At 48.6% G+C, this 19,939-nt stretch overlaps 1 protein-coding gene across 1 annotated transcript in view; it reads left to right on the plus strand.

The window, feature by feature from the left end:
* Nucleotides 1–3,135: 3,135 nt before the first annotated feature.
* The window catches only part of Stat1 (signal transducer and activator of transcription 1), a 40,485-nt gene continuing 23,681 nt past the window's right edge, over nt 3,136–19,939 (plus strand). Inside the window, exons 1-8 of the mRNA XM_028886666.2 lie at nt 3,136–3,224; nt 6,840–6,970; nt 7,560–7,704; nt 9,702–9,800; nt 13,840–13,929; nt 16,793–16,871; nt 18,445–18,536; nt 18,886–19,037. Of these exons, the coding sequence (XP_028742499.1) occupies nt 6,843–6,970; nt 7,560–7,704; nt 9,702–9,800; nt 13,840–13,929; nt 16,793–16,871; nt 18,445–18,536; nt 18,886–19,037 (785 nt within the window). The 5' untranslated portion in view covers nt 3,136–3,224; nt 6,840–6,842. The remainder of the gene's footprint in view (nt 3,225–6,839; nt 6,971–7,559; nt 7,705–9,701; nt 9,801–13,839; nt 13,930–16,792; nt 16,872–18,444; nt 18,537–18,885; nt 19,038–19,939) is intronic.

Genomic DNA, 19,939 nt, shown 5'->3' on the forward strand with positions numbered 1-19,939 from the left:
ACTGGCCTTTCCCCCGGATCAGGCTGTAGGAGCAGCTGCACCTGGGGACACCATGTCCTGGAAAGAGAATGGGCAAAGAATAACAAATTGATGCCAAAAGAGTGTGGCAAGTACCCGGACAGCAGGACGCCACCGTTCCTTTTGCTGGCAGAAGTCACAAGCCTGAGTCAGGGCCCAGAGAGGAATGAATGCTCTACTCCCAGTGAACCCATGACACTTTAGGAAGAAAAAAAAAAAGATTTGAAAATTATAACTTACCAGATACAGCATCAATTGTTGTTTTTTGAAGTTTTATGCCTTTTGCATATTTCATATTGCTGTTACAAAGATTCAGCTTCCTGAGTTGAATTGTGTATTTGGAAGTTTCTTTCTTGTAGGTTTCTGTTTTTGTTTTTTTGAATTTTTTTGTTTGCTTCTGTGTTTTATTTCTAAACATTTGAGAATCTAATATAATTGCAACATTTCTCTCTTTCCTCCCTCCAAGCCCTCCCATCCACCCCTCCCTGCTCTCCTGAAGAGCCATGACCGCTTTTCTCACCAAGTGTTCTTTGTATGTATATAACCTAAGTACAGTCTGTTCAATCTGCATATTTTACTTGTATGTGAGTTTTCAGGGCTGACTGTTGGGGCCCTGGAAACCTCTTCCCTGAGGAGGACCACTCCTTCTCCCAGCTTTCATTAGCTGACCGTAGTTCTTTGAGTAGGGTTGAGACCTCAGACTTTCCCCTGTCCAGTTTAGCAGCTGATATCCTACATGGTAGTACCTACAAAATAAGAGAGTGATTTCCCTCCAGAAACTGTAGTTCTTAGACATAATAGGACTTGGACACTTCAAAAAACACAAGAAGGAGTTGAAATGAAAACTCTGAGGGCAAAATATAGACAAATTTAATTGGGTAATTAGATAAGGAGAGACTAGACAGGAAGAAAGGCAGGGCGTTTGTGGAGTCAGCTCTGTGCTGACTTCAGGAGGGAGAATATGTGACAAGAAAATAGACTGGACAGACGGAGAAAGAATAATGGCTGTAATGTGCACGCACCTATGCACATCCCTGGGAAACTACTCAGCTCCTTCTGCTACCCGAAGTTGCTGTGCTATTCAAGGCTTGATTCAACTTCCATCTACTTGAAGGAACCACTTGATTCTACAGGTGTACATTCTGAGAAGGTCTAGTCGGGCCTTGATCATACCCACATAGAGAAGTGATCTTTGATCCGAGGTTTTTAAGATGCGTCACCCATCAAAGAATTTGGAGAGCACACATGTTGGCTCGGGGACTTTCCAAAGAGAGCATGACCGGCGAGAGGACTCTGAGTTTGGGGAAAGAGTTTGGCTTATTCAAAGAATAAAAATGCCGAAGCAGGCAGGGAAGAGAGCCACACAAGCCGTTTAGAGAAAGTAATAGGGGAACAAGGTGGCTTTGTAGAAGATACCAAGAAATTCAAATTGTATAAGAGCAAGCAAGAAAAGCCGTCATGAATTTTTCAGGTTGGAATGACTCGATGAGCTCTGCGATTAGATGGACACCACTAAAAACGACTACCTGGAGAACGTGGGCAGGAAGAGCTGAAGCGAGGCAGTCTCGGGGAAGCTGCTGGGTGACCCAGACAGGAGGAGAAGGGTGGTGGAGGAGACAGAGGGGAGGAAAGGAAAGTTAGGAAGGCCGGGCGGTGGTGGCGCACGCCTTTAATCCCAGCACTTGGGAGGCAAAGCCAGGTGGATCTCTGAGTTCAAGGCCAGCCTGGGCTACAGAGCGAGTTCCAGGAAAGGCACCAAAGCTACAGAGAGAAACCCTGTCTCGAAAAACAATAAATAAATAAATAAATAAATAAATAAATAAATAAATAAATGGAAAAAAAGAAAGAAAGAAACTTAGGAAGGAGGAGGAATGAGACCCAGCAAGGTTTAAGGCCCCAGCGGTGGAGACCAGGGAGAAGGCACGCAGCGTCTGTGACTTGTCACACATCACTTCCAGGCTAAGAAAGGTATGAGGAGAAAGCCGGTGGCTTTTGTTTTTCAGTACAGTTGGTTTACAGAGTCAACAGGTATCCAAGGACAGGGGAACTGTGGGGCTTGGAGGGAAGCCAAGGGTTGGTATATGAACATCTAGGAGCGACCCAGGACATGGAAGCGACAGGGGTGGCCGCCAGAGGTACAGCGGGAGAAGGGTAGAGCAGGTCCTGACATTAGCCTTTAGTGGTTTGGAAATGGAGATGGGGGCCCTACAAGTCCAGAGAGGCAGGAAGGGGCAGAGAGGTTCGATCATCGTGATGACTAAAGGCCGAAGAAGTTTCCATAACGGAGGTGTCAGCTGTATTCAAGCTTTGTTTCTTTCTTCAACTTCTTGAGTGGATTTACTCATTTTATTTCATGTGTTTCGCTTGCATGCACGTATGTATGCGCACGGCGGGCATGCTTGGTGCCTGGAGATGTCAGAAGAGGACACCAGCTCTGGAACCTGGAACCTCCCTGTGGGCCCTGGGGGGGCCCCACCTCCGTTCTCCTCTGCCTTTAGTCGTCGCCAGCTCGTCCCCAGTTCCGCGTTCTCAGCGGTGCGGCTGGCTAACGCCGGGTCTCCGAGGCCGAGCCTCCCTCTCGCTGTTCTCCAAACTTGTCAACAGGACCTCGGGTCTGCGGTTTGCACCGCGCTCCCACACGGGGCGGGGAGACCGGGGACGGTGGAGGGGAGCGGCTCGCCCGCGGAACAGCCGGCCGAACCCCGCCGCTGATTGGCCGGCGCGGAAGGAGGCGGGGCGCCCGCGGCCTTTTCTCCAGCCCGGTGCTTTCGTTTTTTCCAGCCCTGAGTCTGTCCAGGCGCCCGGGCCACCGCGGGGACCGCGCCCCACAGACCCCCTGGGGACGCAGCTGAGCGGCGCGGGGAGATCTGCCCAGGCTCGGGCACCTGCGTGCAGTGAGTGAGCCCCGGGTGCGGGCGGGAGCGGGGCGCCGGGACCCGGGCCGTTCGCGGTGCTGGGGTCACAGAAACGAACTTGTGCAACAGAAACCTCTCCCCGGAAGACGCGGCCGCTTCCCACTTAACCCTCGCTCGCCCCACCTCCTTTCCACCGCCGCCGCCGGTAACTGTTTCTTCTGTTTCACAGTTGTATCCGCACTGTCCGGTCCCCAGAGCTGCGGCCACCCTGTGCGTGCAGCAGGCACTCAACGTGCTGTGTGTGGTGGCTGCTCGGGTTGAAATTCCTAGCCTGCACCCGGAGACAGCCCGGTAAGTGTTCTTGACAGCCCAGGTCGCGTTCGTGGAAATGAATGCATTTGGAATGTATGCCCTTCACCGGGTTTCTGGAACCTAGAAGTGGTATTTAGTTACTGCAGAAGCACTAATGGTATCATGATTATTTAAAAAATAATAATAATAATAACTCCCGGGCACTACCAAAGAGTTCTGGGGTAGGTGCACAGGTGGGTGAAAGTTGTTATCTGGAGGAAATGACTTGAGCCCTGACTGCTCAGCAAGGATGCCGGACTCAAACTTGTAGGATCATCACTTTCCAGCGCCTACTGAAACATACAAGGTTTCAGTTGAATACACTGTTCCGTGCTCAGTAACAGTTAGGATTGAGGCCATATACCAGGCATTGTTCAGGGCCCAGGGGATGCTAATGGCAAAGTGAATCGCCTCCGAGGCTCCGATGCTTACAACGCTGTGGTACGCTTCACAGGGAAGATTGGAGCTGATGCTGTAATAGCAAAGTGCCATAAGGTTCTCACCCAAGGAAGCTAGATGTGGGCGTGATGGACAGCTTTAGAAAGAAGGGCCATTTATATAGAACTTTGATTGTTGGCAGCAGCGTGGTCCAGTCCGTGGCCCAGGCTAGATTGGGAGGGTAGGATGTTTGTTGGAGGCACCCCCAAACTCGGTTTGAGCCGGGTGATTGAGGGTCTTGCCAGTCCCAGGTTTAATGAGAATATGAACTTGAGTCTGGGTTTGTTAAGATGACTCTGTTGATACATACTGGGTTTGTATCCAGTCTATATGTGCTTTAGCACACACACAGTCCTAACAAGTACCTGCACAGAGGAGTAACTAAGTATCTGACAGTACATCACATTTGCTTTGGGCACGTCCCTAATGAGGCAGGGCAGGTACTGCTTTGGACGTCAACATAGGTAAATAAACCAGATGTAAAATATCAAATTGCTACACAGACATGCCACATGGTGGGCTGGATGCAAGGACCAGGCAGACGCCGTAACAGGCTGTCAGTCTTCTCTCAGAGAGCAGGCCTTGATTTCGGTTTCCTGAGACTTGAGTAAGCAGTTTCTGGGAGGGCCATGAACAAAAGACACAGTCCTTGCAGTAGCTCCCTTTCTGCACGTACTCTGACTGCTCAAGGTTCAGCCAGTTGTTTACTGTCTGGGACCCTCACCAACTTAGAGCTACGTGCATGAGTCAAGGACAGAGCCTGGGCCACTGAGTCAGCCCCCACAGTCAGTACATGCTAGGCCAGCCAGCCTCCATGGCAGCTCAAGGACAGAGCCTGGGACTTGTCCAGACCTACCCAAAAATGGATAACCGTAACCCCCAACTAACCCTAGCCAATTAAAAGTTACTAACGTGATTACCACTCACACAAACCAATCCTGAGTCTGTTCCTATGAAGTCTGTAGACCCCAAGCTCCCTTTGCTTTGAAAACCCTGCCCCATTGCTACTCAGGGTCTCTCCTGCTCTGCTGCTGTGTCAGACAGACGGAGTCCTGAGTTAACTCGTAATAGTAAAAAGACTCTTTGCTTTGCATCGGATTCGGTCTCTTAGTGGTCTTTGGGAGACCCTGGGCACAACACTGGAGCCCTTCTTAGTGGTATTTGAAATGGTAGCTAGCTAGCTTTGTCATCCAGACATTTCTTTGCTGTCCATTGGAGGGACATTTGGAGCAGACATGACTTCATCCCTGCACACGAGTGTTTGAAAACAGGAATGTATTTACAGACCTCCATACCTCACCTGAAAACACAGACCTTTCCCCAGAGGTCTGGCAGGACTCGACTGGCTTCACCACTCTGAATGTGGTGATGCCCGTGTTCACTGGTGTGTGTCCTGTTACGTGACGGTCGTACAAAACTTGTTCTTAAGACTTCCTTAAATTAGGGATAATTTTTAACCTTTAGGATTACAATATAAAAACTGACTTCATAGTTATCTGAAGAGAAAAGTGCGGCTTTATTCTTTCAGACGGCATTTAGCAGTGCTGTTTGAGTAGCTCTCGTCTCCTGACACAGTGACTCACTGTATAGCCTTGTAGGCGAGGCTTGCGCTCTTGGTGCAGCTCAGGCTGGCCTTGAACTCGTGGCCTTCCTGGCTCAGCTTTCCCCAGTGTTGTGATTTCAGGTATGGTCAGTCCGGCGAGGCTGTTGTTTCCATCTGTGGAGATGGCTCCACGCACGTAGTTCCCACTGTGCATGCACAAGGACCCAAGTTTGGATCACCAATTAAAAAAAAAAAAAAGACAGGTGTAAAGACATGCAGGTGTGACTTCAGGGCTGGGCGCACACGCCTTGCTCGGGAGCTAGTCTAACCAAAATGGATACAGTTCCTGTCTCAAAAGACAAAGTGGATAAGGGATTGAGGCTGGAATCCTGATATTAACCTTGACCTCTCTCTCCGTGTGCCTGTCAGCACATACACACAAAAAAGCTCGTTATTGAGATGTAAGATTTTTTTTTTTATGCCAGATTTATTGTTTGCAGTAGGAACAAAAAGAAAATTTATTTCTTTTAAAATCTGTTTAACAAAAATACTTTACCGTATGAATCATAAATGTAAAATATCAACTTGAGTCAGAGAGGTGGTTCAGTGGTTAAAGCTCTTGCCGTCAAGCCAGAGGACCTACATGGTGGGAGGAGAAAACCAACTCCTACAGGCTGACCTCTGACCTCCACTCACGTGATGTGGCACATGTGTACACACGTATGCGACACATACGATAAATAAAATGTAATCATAAAATTAAATACCAGCTTTAGCCGGGCGGTGGTGGCGCACGCCTTTAATCCCAGCACTCGGGAGGCAGAGCCAGGCGGATCTCTGCGAGTTCGAGGCCAGCCTGGGCTACCAAGTGAGTCCCAGGAAAGGCGCAAAGCTACACAGAGAAACCCTGTCTCGAAAAACCAAAAAAAAAAAAAAAAAATACCAGCTTTAAAATGTAGTTGGTGGAAACACTTTTAAGAAGTGCTTGTGATACCTTAGTTCTAATAATGTTTTCTACTTGTTTGATACAAAAGTAGAAATTCATTTTAAAATATTTATTGGATACCCAGTTTGTGCCAGACATTGTTCCCTCTCCTTTCCTTCAGACAAAAAAAGATAATGAAGTACAAAAGAAAGCACGTGATGAGTCTGGGTGATAAGTGCTCTGAAGAAAACTATACCAAGGGAGAGGGGTAGTGTTTCCCCGGGAGGGGTGGGTACCACTGAAATGAGATGGCTGGAGTGGCCTGGCCTGGCCTTTGAATAAATACCCGAGGAGATGTTTTCTGCAAAAGAAAAAAATGATTCAAAAATTCAATAAAAAAACAAATATTGGGTATAGATACCATTCGGGTCATGTTTTACAGAGACCAACAGGACCGGGAAGTGATTCTCAGCATGTGGGTCTGACCCCTTTGACAAACTTATGTCTTTAAAAAAATATTTACATTACAATTCATAACAATAGCAAAATTACAGTTCCGAAGTAGCAACAAAAGTAATTTTACGGTTGGGGGTCACCACCACCTGAGGTTGTATGAAAGGGTGGCAGCCTTGGGAGGGGTGAGAGCCGCTGGCACAGAGGCTTTGCCTGGAGCTGGAGCTGGCCGTTCACACATGTCTTCTTCCTGCAGAGGATGTCTCAGTGGTACGAACTTCAGCAGCTGGACTCCAAGTTCCTGGAGCAGGTCCACCAGCTGTATGACGACAGCTTTCCCATGGAGATCCGACAGTACCTGGCCCAGTGGCTGGAAAAGCAAGACTGGTAAGCAGCGCTCACTGGTCAGGGGATGAGTCTCCCCGTGGCCATGAAACCGAATTCTTCAGTCATTAAGTACTTGGTATTTGTTTGTTTGTTTGTTTATTGGTTTTTCCAGACAGGGTTTCTCTGTGTAGCTTTGCGCCTTTCCTGGAACTCACTCTGTAGACCAGGCTGGCCTCAAACTCACAGAGATCCGCCTGCCTCTGCCTCCCGAGTGCTGGGATTAAAGGCGTGCACCACCACCTCCCGGAGTACCTTCAATTCTAAAATATATTGTTCACTAATGGCAAAAGCTTTAAACATTCTGAAAATATTTAACATAGCAAGTCCAGGCTCCTGCTGATTTTTTTTTCGTTCTGGAGATAGACACCATGAATAGTTTTTCTGTACACTCTCTGCCGCTTTCTATAATCTTTCATGTCACTTGTGTGTGATAGAAATACTATGGTAATTGCTAATAAAAACAATGTCAACCTAAAAAAAATAAAGCTAAGAAATGCGTTATCTTTTGATAATCTCCGTACGGAGAGCAGCATTTCCTTTGTGTGTGTTGGGTAGTGTCTAGAACGCATTGTAAATCCCTGTCTCCTAGGGAGCACGCGGCCAATGATGACTCCTTTGCCACCATCCGTTTCCATGACCTCCTCTCTCAGCTGGACGATCAGTACAGCCGCTTTTCTTTGGAGAACAACTTTTTGTTGCAGCATAACATCAGGAAAAGCAAGCGCAATCTTCAGGTACGCACGGGTTTTGCCGGAAGTGTCTCCCTGCTTACTGCATTTCCCCTCGGCAGATGCTACTCAGGACACGCTCACTGGCGTTTAGAGAATAAAGAAACTCTTTCTGTGGCTGCTGTTTATAACGCGTAAATAAAGACAGTTTCTATTTGTTTTATAAACAAGGGTTTTCAGATTTAAGTGTGATGCTGTAAAAACTCCGCTTTGCTAAACATTGTTAATGTTTAGACCAAAGAAAAGAGGACTTCATTTTTCAGAGCAGTGAGCTATGGTCACACATTAAGCTCCAAATTTTAGTGACCAACTAAATCTGAAGCCCTTGCGGGTCCCAGTGAAGATATCCCAGGACGAGGCGAGGCAAAGCGGGTCTAGTCCAAGTCACTCAGCCACTTCCGACTGAGCCTCGGGTGAGTGACTTGGACAAGACCCGCTTTGCCTTGCTTCTGGCAGACCTGAACACCATTGGGTCTTCAGGGGTACTCCCAGCATGCCCTCAGCCTGGCTGCCACATTTATTCTGTAGAGTAGAACTTCCTTGTTTTAATGGAGATGGAAGGTCTCGTGTGGCCCACCAAACACTTCACCCTGGGTAATGGGCTGCCTTCTGTTCTGTTTCCTTTTTGAACATACCTGTGAGTTGATGCCAATGAGGAGGAAAATCACATTAAGTTTATAAAATTTGGCTCTTACTCAGGCTGCTTGGTGGTGACTTGTTGTGGGAACTTGATGGACAGAACTTTGCAAAGTGTCTTTGACAGTGGAAACAGAAAAATCAAGATGAATAATTTTTTCTGGTTAAAAGTCTAATTGTACTTCAGTTCCTGTCTTGAGGAATTAGTTGAAGACCATCAAGAGTAGTTCTTAGATCGTTTGCATTGTCTCCATATCCTAACATGAGATAATTGGCTTCAAGATTCCGTATGGATGGATACCAGGGCATTACTGAAGAGGTGTAGGTATGGCTCAGTGGTTAGGGTGCAGGCTCAGTCTGCCTGAAACCCTGGATTTTATACCTAATACCGCCCCAAACCCTCAAGATCCACATGTGAAAATATTTGTTTTTAAATCAAATTGCTCAAATTTGGTAAGTTAAAGTAATTTTTGCCCTAATTTATGAAAGGAGTATTTTGTTTTTATGAAAATATGTCACTGGGTATGATGGCACATACCTTTAATCCCAGCACTCAGGAGGCAAAGGCAGGCGGATCTCTATGTGTTCCAGGACAGTTACGACTACATAGAGAATCTGTCTCAAACAAACAAAAACCAAACCAAAACAAAACCAAAACAGCAAAAATAAAATCCCTTAAGTCAGATTTAGTAGACAGGAAGTCTTCTTGAGGAATAGAAAAGCTTGTATTAAACCAGGATTTTACAGACTTTCTACTCATGACCTCTTTGTACTCAAGAAATTTTTCCACAACTTCATGCATATCAGTAGATAAAATAGTTACACAGATCAGGCATTTATTGATTAATAAATAAAAAAATTTATTTTAAAACAATTCTTTGATATATTTGGAATTCTACCATTTATTAAAGATGAAATTAAATTTACCTACATGTTAATGGAGTCTTTGTCTAATATGATAAAATTCAAAGATCTATTAATTTTATTCAGGCTTGGAATGTCAGTAGGAAAATACCGAAGGCTCTGTTTCCCATAAGTAAGCCATTGGGTTACCAAAAGAGCAGCAAACTTTGTATGTAGACTCAAACCCTGCAGTTAATCACATGCGGTCCTCTGCAGTCTGAGCCAGGCTGTTTTGATCCTGTGGTGGTGTGCTGTGTGGAGGCAGGTGCTGTGCACAGTACCCATGCTTGTGTGCTCAGAAGCAAGGCGTCCGTGGAATTAAATGATCGCAGTGCCAGATACCAGTGTGTCTGACTTTTAATTTAATTTCACGGTTGCCAGATTTTCTGTCATTCTCGTATTCCATTCCATTCTCACCTACAGTTATTCTGAAATTTATTTTTATTCTAACCACCTGTGTCTAGGATAACTTCCAGGAAGATCCCGTACAGATGTCCATGATCATCTATAACTGTCTGAAGGAAGAGAGAAAGATTTTGGAAAATGCTCAAAGATTTAATCAGGTACTTTATTCTGAGTGGGCACTGACGGTTAGAATAGAAACGCGTTGCGAATTTCACAGATGTTATTACCCGGGCCTCTCTTAAGTCACGGATAGTACACCTCTGGCTTTATAACTTCAGGAAGCAGAAACAGTCAGATCCAGGGGTTTTTCTAGAACTGCGCTTCAAGAAGTGCCGTTGTCTAGATGAGTTGATTCCTAGTGACGGCAGGGAAGCGAGGTACTTGCGGGTAGGGGTGAGGATGCCATGCGGCATGGCCGGGCAGGGCCTGTGTCTTCAGGAGTGGAAGCAGGCAGAAGCGTGGGGCTCTGGCAGCCTTGCCGAGGGGTGGTCGTGGAAGGTATACTCGGTTCATGGAGGGGGGGAAAAGCACACCAGTTCAGGGTGTGTGGGGGACAGTGGATGACCACTCTGAGCTGTGACTTGAGTCATTTGGAGAATGCTGTCTGTCTACCGAGGGCGAAGTCAGGGGAAGGCAGGAACAGGGTGTGTGCAGGACTCAGCGGATTTGGGAGGAGAAGAAAAAAATCAGTAGGAAAATAAAAGCTTCATTGTGAACAGGATGAAGACACACGTTGTAACTAGAGTTTTCCTGCCTGGCCCACAGTCAGGACAAATCTCTGTCACCCGCCAGTCCCACAGCCGCTCAGACCCAACCAAGTAAACACAGAGACTTATGTTGCTTAGAAACTGTATGGCCATGGCAGGCTTCTTGCTAACTGTTCTTATATCTTAAATTAACCCATTTCTATAAATCTACACCTTGCCACGTGGCTTGTGGCTTATCGGTGTCTTCACATGCTGCTTGTCCTGGAGGCGGCTGGCAGTGACTCCTTCTGCCTTCCTGTTCTTTCTTTTCTCCTCTCTGTTAGTCCCGCCTATACTTCCTGCCTAGCCACTGGCCAATCAGTGTTTTATTTATTGACCAATCAGAGCAACACATTTGCCGTACAGAACATCCCACAGCAATGCGATAAATGTTCAGACACCCAACAGTGGGTGAATCAGAGTTGTGATGCCGCTGTGTTTGGGGACATGGCTTTGCTAGTCATCGTGGGGGCTTTCCCAGCAACTGGGTTCAGCGAGGTTTTTGCGGTCCCAGGGGTGGTTTTCATTCCTTTCCTGAGAAGTGCGGTGGTACTTGAGGACAAGGCAGGCAGGTGTGGCTGTGAAACCATCGTCCTATGAGTTCTGGCCAAACCGTTCCAACCCTGGAAGGGGGGTGCAGAGGACACGGTAAAAATCTGTGCCTTGTGGTGCATTTCACCAACAGATAATGCAGTGAGCTGTGCCACCGTGGGGAAAGAGAGCAAACCTAATGCTGGCCACGGCCTTTCTCCCTGCTTCCCTGACCTTTTGTCTGTCACATTCCTGGAGAGCCTGGTCTTTCCTGGGACATTCAGCTACTGTTCCCCTACGACAGTGAAAACACCTTGATGGGCTGCGTACGTAGATATTACGTATCCTAAACCGAAGCCGGGTGGTTCATTCGGTACCTACCCTAATGTGCGTCAGCATTGGAGTGAAATTCTGGGTGCCGTGCCTCCCAGCGGAGACCGCCTGCCGCCCAGCTGGCCTGCCCGTAAGAAGCCTGCAGAGGAAGTTCTTATTTATGTGGGATTCTCACACTAGCGGCAGCATGCAGTGAGTCTCCCTGCGTGTCAGATACGCTCGCTTGCAGGACAGACTGCCCACCTTGGCACATCGGTGTGCCGCTCTTCACGTCTGACCCCCAGCCCAGTGGGGATTGCAAGCGGCAGGGACAGTCTCGGCTCTGCCACACCGGCCCCACCCTCTGGCTAGTCCCGGGGACCCGAAGGCTTGCCCACTTTGGAGCCCCTGTTAAAAAGGCACGTGACTTGGGGAGAGGTTCATTTTGAGCCTCCCACACGACGCCTGAGGGTCGAGCACATTGCCAAGGCCTCTTTGGGTGTGAAGGAGGGTCTTAGTTTTGGGGGTGGGGTGGGATGAGGCTGGGGAAGGTGAAAGGCACAGCGGGCGCCCTGGCCGTTCACCGCTGGCAGAGGTCACCACGTTCTCTTCTTCATGAAGTACGCATGAGTAGGATGACAGGTCTGGTGTGTGTGTGAAAATAATGCAGTTTTGGGGGAGAGTGGAATCGGGGCCATGTGGATGAAATGTCCTCCTTATACAGGAGTGTGGCTCCAACAGGTTAAACATGTCAAACGTGCAAAATGCTGAGTCCGTTCAGAGCATTTCAAGAACACAGAATTATATAGATGTGTTGACACAGAGAGTGTTGTCCCCTGTGTGTGTGTGTGCCGTATGTGCCTGTGTGTGTGTCTCTGTGTGTGTGCCTATGTGTGTGTCTCTGTGTGAGTGTGCCTGTGTATGTGTGTGCCTGTGTGTGTGTGCCTGTGTGTGTGTCTCTGTGTGTGTGCCTGTGTGTGTGTGCCTCTATGTGTGTGTGTGTGTGCCTGTGTGTCTCTGTGTGTGTGCCTCTGTGTGTGCCTGTGTGTGTGCCTGTGTGCCTGTGTGTGTGTGTCTCTGTGTGTGTGCATGTGTGTGTGCCTGTGTGTGTGTGTGCCTATGTGTGTGCCTATGCATGAGCATGCTGAGGCCAGAAGAGGACATGAGAAGTTTCCTGTTTGCCTCCTCACTCTCCACCTTAGTTTTGAGGCAGCATCTCTTACTGAGCAGGAAGCTCTCCTTGGGCTCGGCTGGCCAGCCATGACTTCTCAGGCCGGCCTTGCCTGTCTCTGCCCTGGAGTTACAGGAGTGCTCTGACATGCCTGGGTTTTACACAGTGACAGGTATCTGAGCTCAGGTCCTCCTGCGTTCACAGCAAGGGCTTGTACCCACTGAGCTTCTCCCCGGCCCACCTCACCCCCGCCCTTGTTTTTCAATAGAATTTTTAGAAAAAAAAGTTGCATCACACGTATTTTTCTAGGAGACTGTAGATGTTTCACCTGCTGCCTTTGGTGCTTCTGGGGTCGCAGTGTTCCTGGGTTGTTGAAAGCTTTAGGGTGGTCTGGATGATACTGGCATTCAGTGAGTGCCAGTGAGGTCCCAGAGAAGCAGTTCCTTAGCAGGAGATGGGGTAGGGAGGAGGAGTGGAGGCAGGAGGGAAATACCAGAGTCACGTGAGCGGACTGAGGGGGAGGGTCTTGGGCTCCACCTCGTTGCCAGGCTTTCCCACTAAGCAGCATACAGCACTAAGGCCACTGTAAGGGAGGGTATCCCATTCTTAACATTCTGTCCACACCCTTGGGTAGCTAGAGTTTTCCTGCCTTGCTCACAGTCAGGACAAATCTTTGTCACCCGCCAGTCCCACAGCCGCTCAGACCCAACCAAGTAAACACAGAGACTTAGGCTGGTTACAAACTGTATGGCCGTGGCAGACTTCTTGCTAACTGTTCTTATATCTTAAATTAATCCATTTCCATAAATCTATACCTTGCCCCGTGGCTTGTGGCTTACCGGTGTCTTCACATGCTGCTGGTCATGGTGGTGGCTGGCAGTGTCTCTCTGCCTCAGCCTTCCGCTTCCCAGAATTCTCCTCTCTCCTTGTCCCACCTACTTCCTGCCTGGCCACTGGCCAATCAGTGTTTTATTTATTGACCAATCAGAGCAATTTGACATACAGACCATCCCACAGCACCCCTCGTCACCCAACTAGCCTTTGATAGTTGGGGAGGGGGCCAGGAAGTCGGAATCCACCAGTGACCTCTCCTTCTATATGGGTATGATGTATATAACCTGTGTGCAGAATATAACAAACCTGAAGTAATGCTTACATGCTCCATTAAGTTGCACGAATTAATGGAAACTTGTACAAACCCTTGACATGAATATGCCTACATTTCTGCAGCTTTATTAGTTTGCCCGCATTTTCCAGGGCTTGGGAAATGAGGATTGTTTTGTTTTGGATTCACACATGGGGAGTCTGTAGTAAGTAAGATTCGCAATGTCTTAGAGGTAGGCAGGCTGCAAGGTACGGAACTGGCTTTGGGATGTGGCCACGTGAGTAAGTATATCAGAGAAAGTGCCGGCCATTGACACTGCGTTTCTCGTTAAGGCCCAGGAGGGGAATATTCAGAACGCTGTCATGTTGGATAAACAGAAGGAGCTGGGCGGTAAAGTCAGAAGTGTGAAGGACCAAGTCATGGTGAGTACTGAGTGAATGTGTGCACTTTTCTGTCACTTCGGAAGGGAAAACGTTTCGGTTTCTCCCAGTGTAAACCTAATATAACAACCAGTCTAAGCTGAAAGAAAAAAATCATTCTAAAGCTCTGAACAGAAGTAGACATGGTCAGCTCTGTGTCTTACGGCCTCTGCTTTGGCTTCCAAACCCCAAGCTTCTTTTTCTTCTTTGTGGCTCATGCAGTCAGGGTTGACTTTGCCTTCATTGTCCAATAAACTAGATGTTGCCCCTGTCGGCCTTTTGCATCCACATTTCTCACACGTGACCCTGGAGCTCCATGGGGCTCCAGGATAAACGTGACCCGTCTTCTAGAGCGCTGTTTTACTCGAGGACTCAGAAGATGAACAAAACACGTTTCATTCAAATACATCTCAACACACTTGATTAGAATAAGAGGTCTACAGCAGTTTTTAGATGAGGCCCCAAGACAGTTGATGGAAGCAAATGACTGAGGGACCCTCCTGTCTCCCCAGCTCCACGTGATGGTTATTTATGGAAAGGCCTCCCAGCTGAGAGGTTCAGAAGTGCCCCAGGTCTGAGTAACAGGAGCAGGGCCTGGACTCGGGCTTCAGGCAGCATCCGTCTGAACCCCAGATTTTTGCAGCAGATTTATTCTGCGGTCTGTTAGGGAAATGCTCCACTAAAGTAGAAGTACATGACCCTAATGTGGAAATAGTCGGGGCATCCAGAGTAAGAATATGTAGATGCATGACTAGATCTCAAAACAATGAGGCTCGTTTGTAGGGTGAACATGCAATTTCTTGTTCAAGCTAAGCTGTGTCAGATAAGAACTTATTGAGGAGTGGGCACCTGATCACTTTGGTAAGTAGTTAAATTTAAGCTATGTACATTAATTTATATTCCTATTAATAGAATACTACAATTCCTTTGACCTGTGAGGTAAATTACATTAGTATCCTTCTTCATTAGTATCCTTCTTCTAACTACTAATCACACCAGGACTGCCCCAGTCACACAATCACACCTGCTCACCCTGATCACACCAGGACTGCCCCAGCACACAATCACACCTGCTCACCCTGATCACACCAGGACTGCCCCAGTCACACAATCACACCTGCTCACCTGATCACACCAGGACTGCCCCAGTCACCCAATCACACCTGCTCACCTGATCACACCAGGACTGCCCCAGTCACACAATCACACCTGCTCACCCTGATCACACCAGGACTGCCCCAGTCACCCAATCACACCTGCTCACCTGATCACACCAGGACTGCCCCAGTCACACAATCACACCTGCTCACCCTGATCACACTGGGACTGCCCCAGTCACACAATCACACCTGCTCACCCTGATCACACCAGGACTGCCCCAGTCAGTCACACAATCACACCTGCTCACCCTGATCACACCAGGACTGCCCCAGTCAGTCACACAATCACACCTGCTCACCCTGATCACACCAGGACTGCCCCAGTCAGTCACACAATCACACCTGCTCACCCTATTCACACCAGGACTGCCCCAGTCAGTCACACAATCACACCTGCTCACCCTGATCACACCAGGACTGCCCCAGTCAGTCACACAATCACACCTGCTCACCTTTCTTCTAAAGGGCAAGGTTTTCCACAGTTTGTTTTTTTTTCCTTATGGAATGCTTCACAGTGAGATTATAAAATCATTGAGACTCAAATGTGATAAGCTGGCGAGGTGGTTCAGTGGGTAGAGCACTTGCTGAACAAGCATGAGTGTCTGAGTTCAGATCCCCAGAACCCATTTAAAAAGCTGGGGGTGTCCAATTACATCTGTAACCCAGATGTTCTGTGGTGTCATTAGGACCGCTGAGGCTTGTTGGCTGTGAGCCTAGCTCCAGGCTCAGTGAGGGACCCTGTCTCGAGGGAAATGTACCGCTCAGTGTACCAGAGGGGCAGTGTCTCAGTTAGGGTTTCTATTGCTGTGAAGAGACACCATGACTGTGGCAACTCTTACAAAGGAAAACATTCAGTTAGGTGGCTTACAGTTCAGAGGTTTAGATGATTTTCCAATATCGTCATATCTGGACATGGCAGCGTGCAGGCAGACATGGTGCTGGAGAAGGAGCTGAGAGTCCTACATCTTGCAGACAACAGGAAATGGACTGTCTCGCTGGGTGTGGCTTGAGCATGTGTGAGACCTCAAAGCCCCTCCACAGTGACGCACTTCCTCCAACAACACCACACCTTCTGATAGTGTCACTCCCTTCGGGGGCCATTTTCTTTCAGACCACCCCAGGCAGGATGCCGCGTTATAATGTGTACAGTTCAGTGTCCCAGAGGGCCAGGATGCCGCGTTATAATGTGTACAGTTCAGTGTACCAGAGGGCAGGATATCATGTTATAATGTGTATAGTTCAGTGCAGCAGAGGACCAGGATGCTGTGTTATAATATGTACTGTCAATGTACCAAAGGGCCAGGATGCCACATTATAATGTGTACAGTTCAATTTACCAGAGGGCCGGGAGGCCATGTTAGAATGTGCACAGTTCAGTGCAGCGGAGGCCGGGCGGCCATGTTATAATGTGCAGTAACCAACTTTGCAGACATTTGGTTTTCTATCATCCCAGACACAGATAAAGTCCCCTTGCTAAAGCCGCTTTCCTGGTGTTCGTTTCTTTTCTCGTCTGATCGGTCTGTCAATAAGGGATGCACCAGGGCTCACCTCTCCTTGTGTTATGTTCAGCTGGAAGCCACGTTCCACCCTCTGAAAATGTTGTTACATTCTTATCATTGAGATATCTTTGTGTAAAAGATTAGAGTTCTGTAAGGCTGGCTCATCTTTCAGGGTGTTAGAAAACTTGTTTATGTCTTTGTTTGCAGAGCATAGAGCATGAAATCAAGACCCTAGAAGATTTACAAGATGAATATGACTTTAAGTGTAAAACCTCGCAGAACAGAGGTAAGAACCAAAACGGTGTCCGTTGGTGTACTTTTTCCCTGTCTGCAGTAGTGAACATGTGCCAGATGTTTTCTGACTGGTCGACTGCTTTGGGCTTCTTTGATGACCCAGGTCAGTCTGTTTTAAGTGCTCGCTTCTGCTGACCGTTTGGGCCAGATGTTTTCACTTGCAGCCCTGTCTCCATGCCTGTGGTTCAGTCACCAGATGTGTGTGACACGCCACCCCCCAGTGGTGACAGTCAGAATTGTCCTCAGCCACCGTCAGATGTTTCCAGGGGAAGAGGACAAAACATTTGTGGCGAAGATAGACTGGCGCACAGATGGGGTTTCTGTGTCCTGACACCCGTGGACACTGCCGTGGTGATGCATTTGTTTCTCAAATGCGACAGCAACATCCCGATTCATTGTTGCCACTTTTTTGTTTAAATGCTAATAGAAACTAAAATGACCAGAGGGCCAGTCTAGAGAACACAGGGCCCCGGTAGTCGGCTGGTCAATAGGGAGAGGTTACTAGTGTGGCTGGGAGAAGACGTACGGGAAAAGGAACCTCGGCTGCTGCCTTCTGGCCTGTCTGCTCCTCCCTCCAGGCTGTAGACCGTGCTTTGTACACACTTACGTGACGCTTTGCACTTGGTTATAATCGTTCAAGCAAAATTCAGACCATGACATAAGCAGCAGATTTCCAGTTCGACGTGGAAATTTGTAATCTTCCAGGTTACGTGGTTTGCTGAGAACTGGTTCTTGGTTTAAGTGTGGATGCACCTAACTGTTTCTGTACTTGGGATATTTTTTTCTCGTCTTTTCAGCGAATACTGTCTTAGTATCTTTCCCTGTTGCTGTGAGGAAATACTCTAACAGAAGCAGCGTAAGGGAGAAGGGTCTCGTTTTAGCTTACAGTTCAGGTACAGCTCGTCACGTGGGGAGTCAGTCAGCCTGGAGCCTCGCGTCTACAAGCGGGAAGCAGAGAGACAAATGCACGCTGTAGTTAAGTCCCCTTTCCCCGTGGTACAGTCCACGATCCCCGGAACCTATAACCCCTCACAGGCATGCCGGGAGCCTGTCCCCAGGTGATTCAGGAGTCTGTCAAGTTTACAGTGAGCATCAAACAAGAGTCAGACTTCTCATTTTTATCACGTTTCTCTAAGTTTGTGTGACCCTTGGCTTTAGTTGGATCGATCTTCATGCACATGTGTGGTTAAGAGTTTTTCTCTCCGGGTCCCGCCAAGTCCCCTGCAGTCCTGTAGCCCACTTACAAAATAAACACACAGACACTTATATTATTTAAACTGCTCGGCCATTAGCTCAGGCCTACCACTGTCTAGCTCTTACTCTTATACTCAGCCCATTTCTGTTCATCTTTATGTCGCCGCGTGTTCTGTGGCTTTACCTGTGTGCCATTACATGCTGCTCCCTGGATGGCGGGCTGGTGTTTCCTCCTCTCTGCCTTCCTGTCCCCTCAGTTCTCCTCTCTGCTAGTCCCGCCTATCTTCCTGCCTGGCTCCTGGCCAATCAGTGTTTTGTGTATCAGTCAATCATCCACAGCACACATGTGTACTTCTCTCCTTCGTCCACAGAAAGCGAAGCCAACGGCGTGGCGAAGAACGACCAGAAACAGGAGCAGCTGCTGCTCCACAAGATGTTTCTAATGCTGGACAACAAGAGGAAGGTAGAGGCCGCTTCCGCTCAGAAGAGAAGGCGTTTCAGTCCTTAGTCACGTTTTGTAGAGGCTGCTTCTGCTCAGAAGAGAAGGCGTTTCAGTCCTTAGTCACGTTTCGTTCGGTGCGGGGGTGGGGGCCATTGCAGTAGTCTCTCTTCTCCCCCACCACGCGAGTCCGAGGAACCAAGCTTGGGCTTGGCAAGTACCTCTGCCTGCCGGGCCTGGAAAAAAACGAGATCTATAGCCACTCTGCATAGAGCTCCAGCCGAGAATGAAGAGATCTGTGCTTTGCTTTAAACAAACAAACAAACTTTCAGTACTCACACACGCGTTTGTCTCACCTCGGTTCTTCCTTTAGGAGATAATTCACAAGATCAGAGAGCTGCTGAACGCCATCGAGCTCACTCAGAACATCCTGATTAACGATGAGCTCGTGGAGTGGAAACGGAGGCAGCAGAGCGCCTGTATCGGGGGGCCGCCCAACGCCTGCCTCGATCAGCTGCAGAGCTGGTAAGATTTCCCCCGAGTGGGGTGTTGCCTCTGGTACGCGGGCCACAGACACTGAGGACGAGCACCCTTAGGCTGGGAGTGGAATGGACCCTGTCAGCTCTGCATTGGAGACTCCGACAGAGTTCAGCCTCTGGCCCCACAACACATGGGAAAGGCTGCTGCCACGTCCATCCACCTCTGCTTGGTTTGGACATGCCTCACCTGACTGTACCGGGACCCAAATGACATAGTTGTTACCTACCCCATTTACCAACTTGAGACCCGATACTTATTAAAAGCAAAACATCTTAAGGGATTTTCCAGGCTTAAATGAAATGGGCTGGCCATTCATTTAGTCATCCATCCACTAAATAACCTGTGAAAGGCTGGCTGGCTGGCAGACACCGTTCTGGAACTTGAACACCCAAAGAAGGCTGGTGTTTGGGGCTTTTCCCTCGAGAGCTTCGCACTGGGTGAGAGTGAAAGGCTACCTTTGGGAAATGGGAAGGGATTTGTTCCAGCAAGAGATTCATGTGATGGAGGAGCAGACGTGAGGGCATGCAAAATGGCCTGCTGGATGGCCGGAGAGGGGGCGCCGGCGGGGCACGGCGGCAAGAGGGTCACTGCGGACCGTGGAAGGGCGCAGCCTCTTTCTTGATCCGGCTTCGCTCAGCTGGCACCTGAAGCAAAGCAGGCTTCTCTCTTACCCAGGCTCTGCCTTTCCTCTGCGGCTTTGTCTAGAAAGGTCGCCCTGGCAGCAGGCTGGAGGGCAGAACAGAAGTCCGTCAGTCACTTTACTGCTGCCTGTTCCTGAGGTCCAGGGAGGTCCAGGGAGGCCTTTGAGAACTGCTGAGGGTGGAGCAGAGGGATCCTGGGATGAAAGCATGGGGGTGGTGGACTGAGATGGCCACCAGGCATCCAGG

The sequence above is a fragment of the Peromyscus leucopus genome, chromosome 13 (assembly GCF_004664715.2).
Source record: "Peromyscus leucopus breed LL Stock chromosome 13, UCI_PerLeu_2.1, whole genome shotgun sequence".
Classification (NCBI taxonomy): domain Eukaryota; kingdom Metazoa; phylum Chordata; class Mammalia; order Rodentia; family Cricetidae; genus Peromyscus; species Peromyscus leucopus.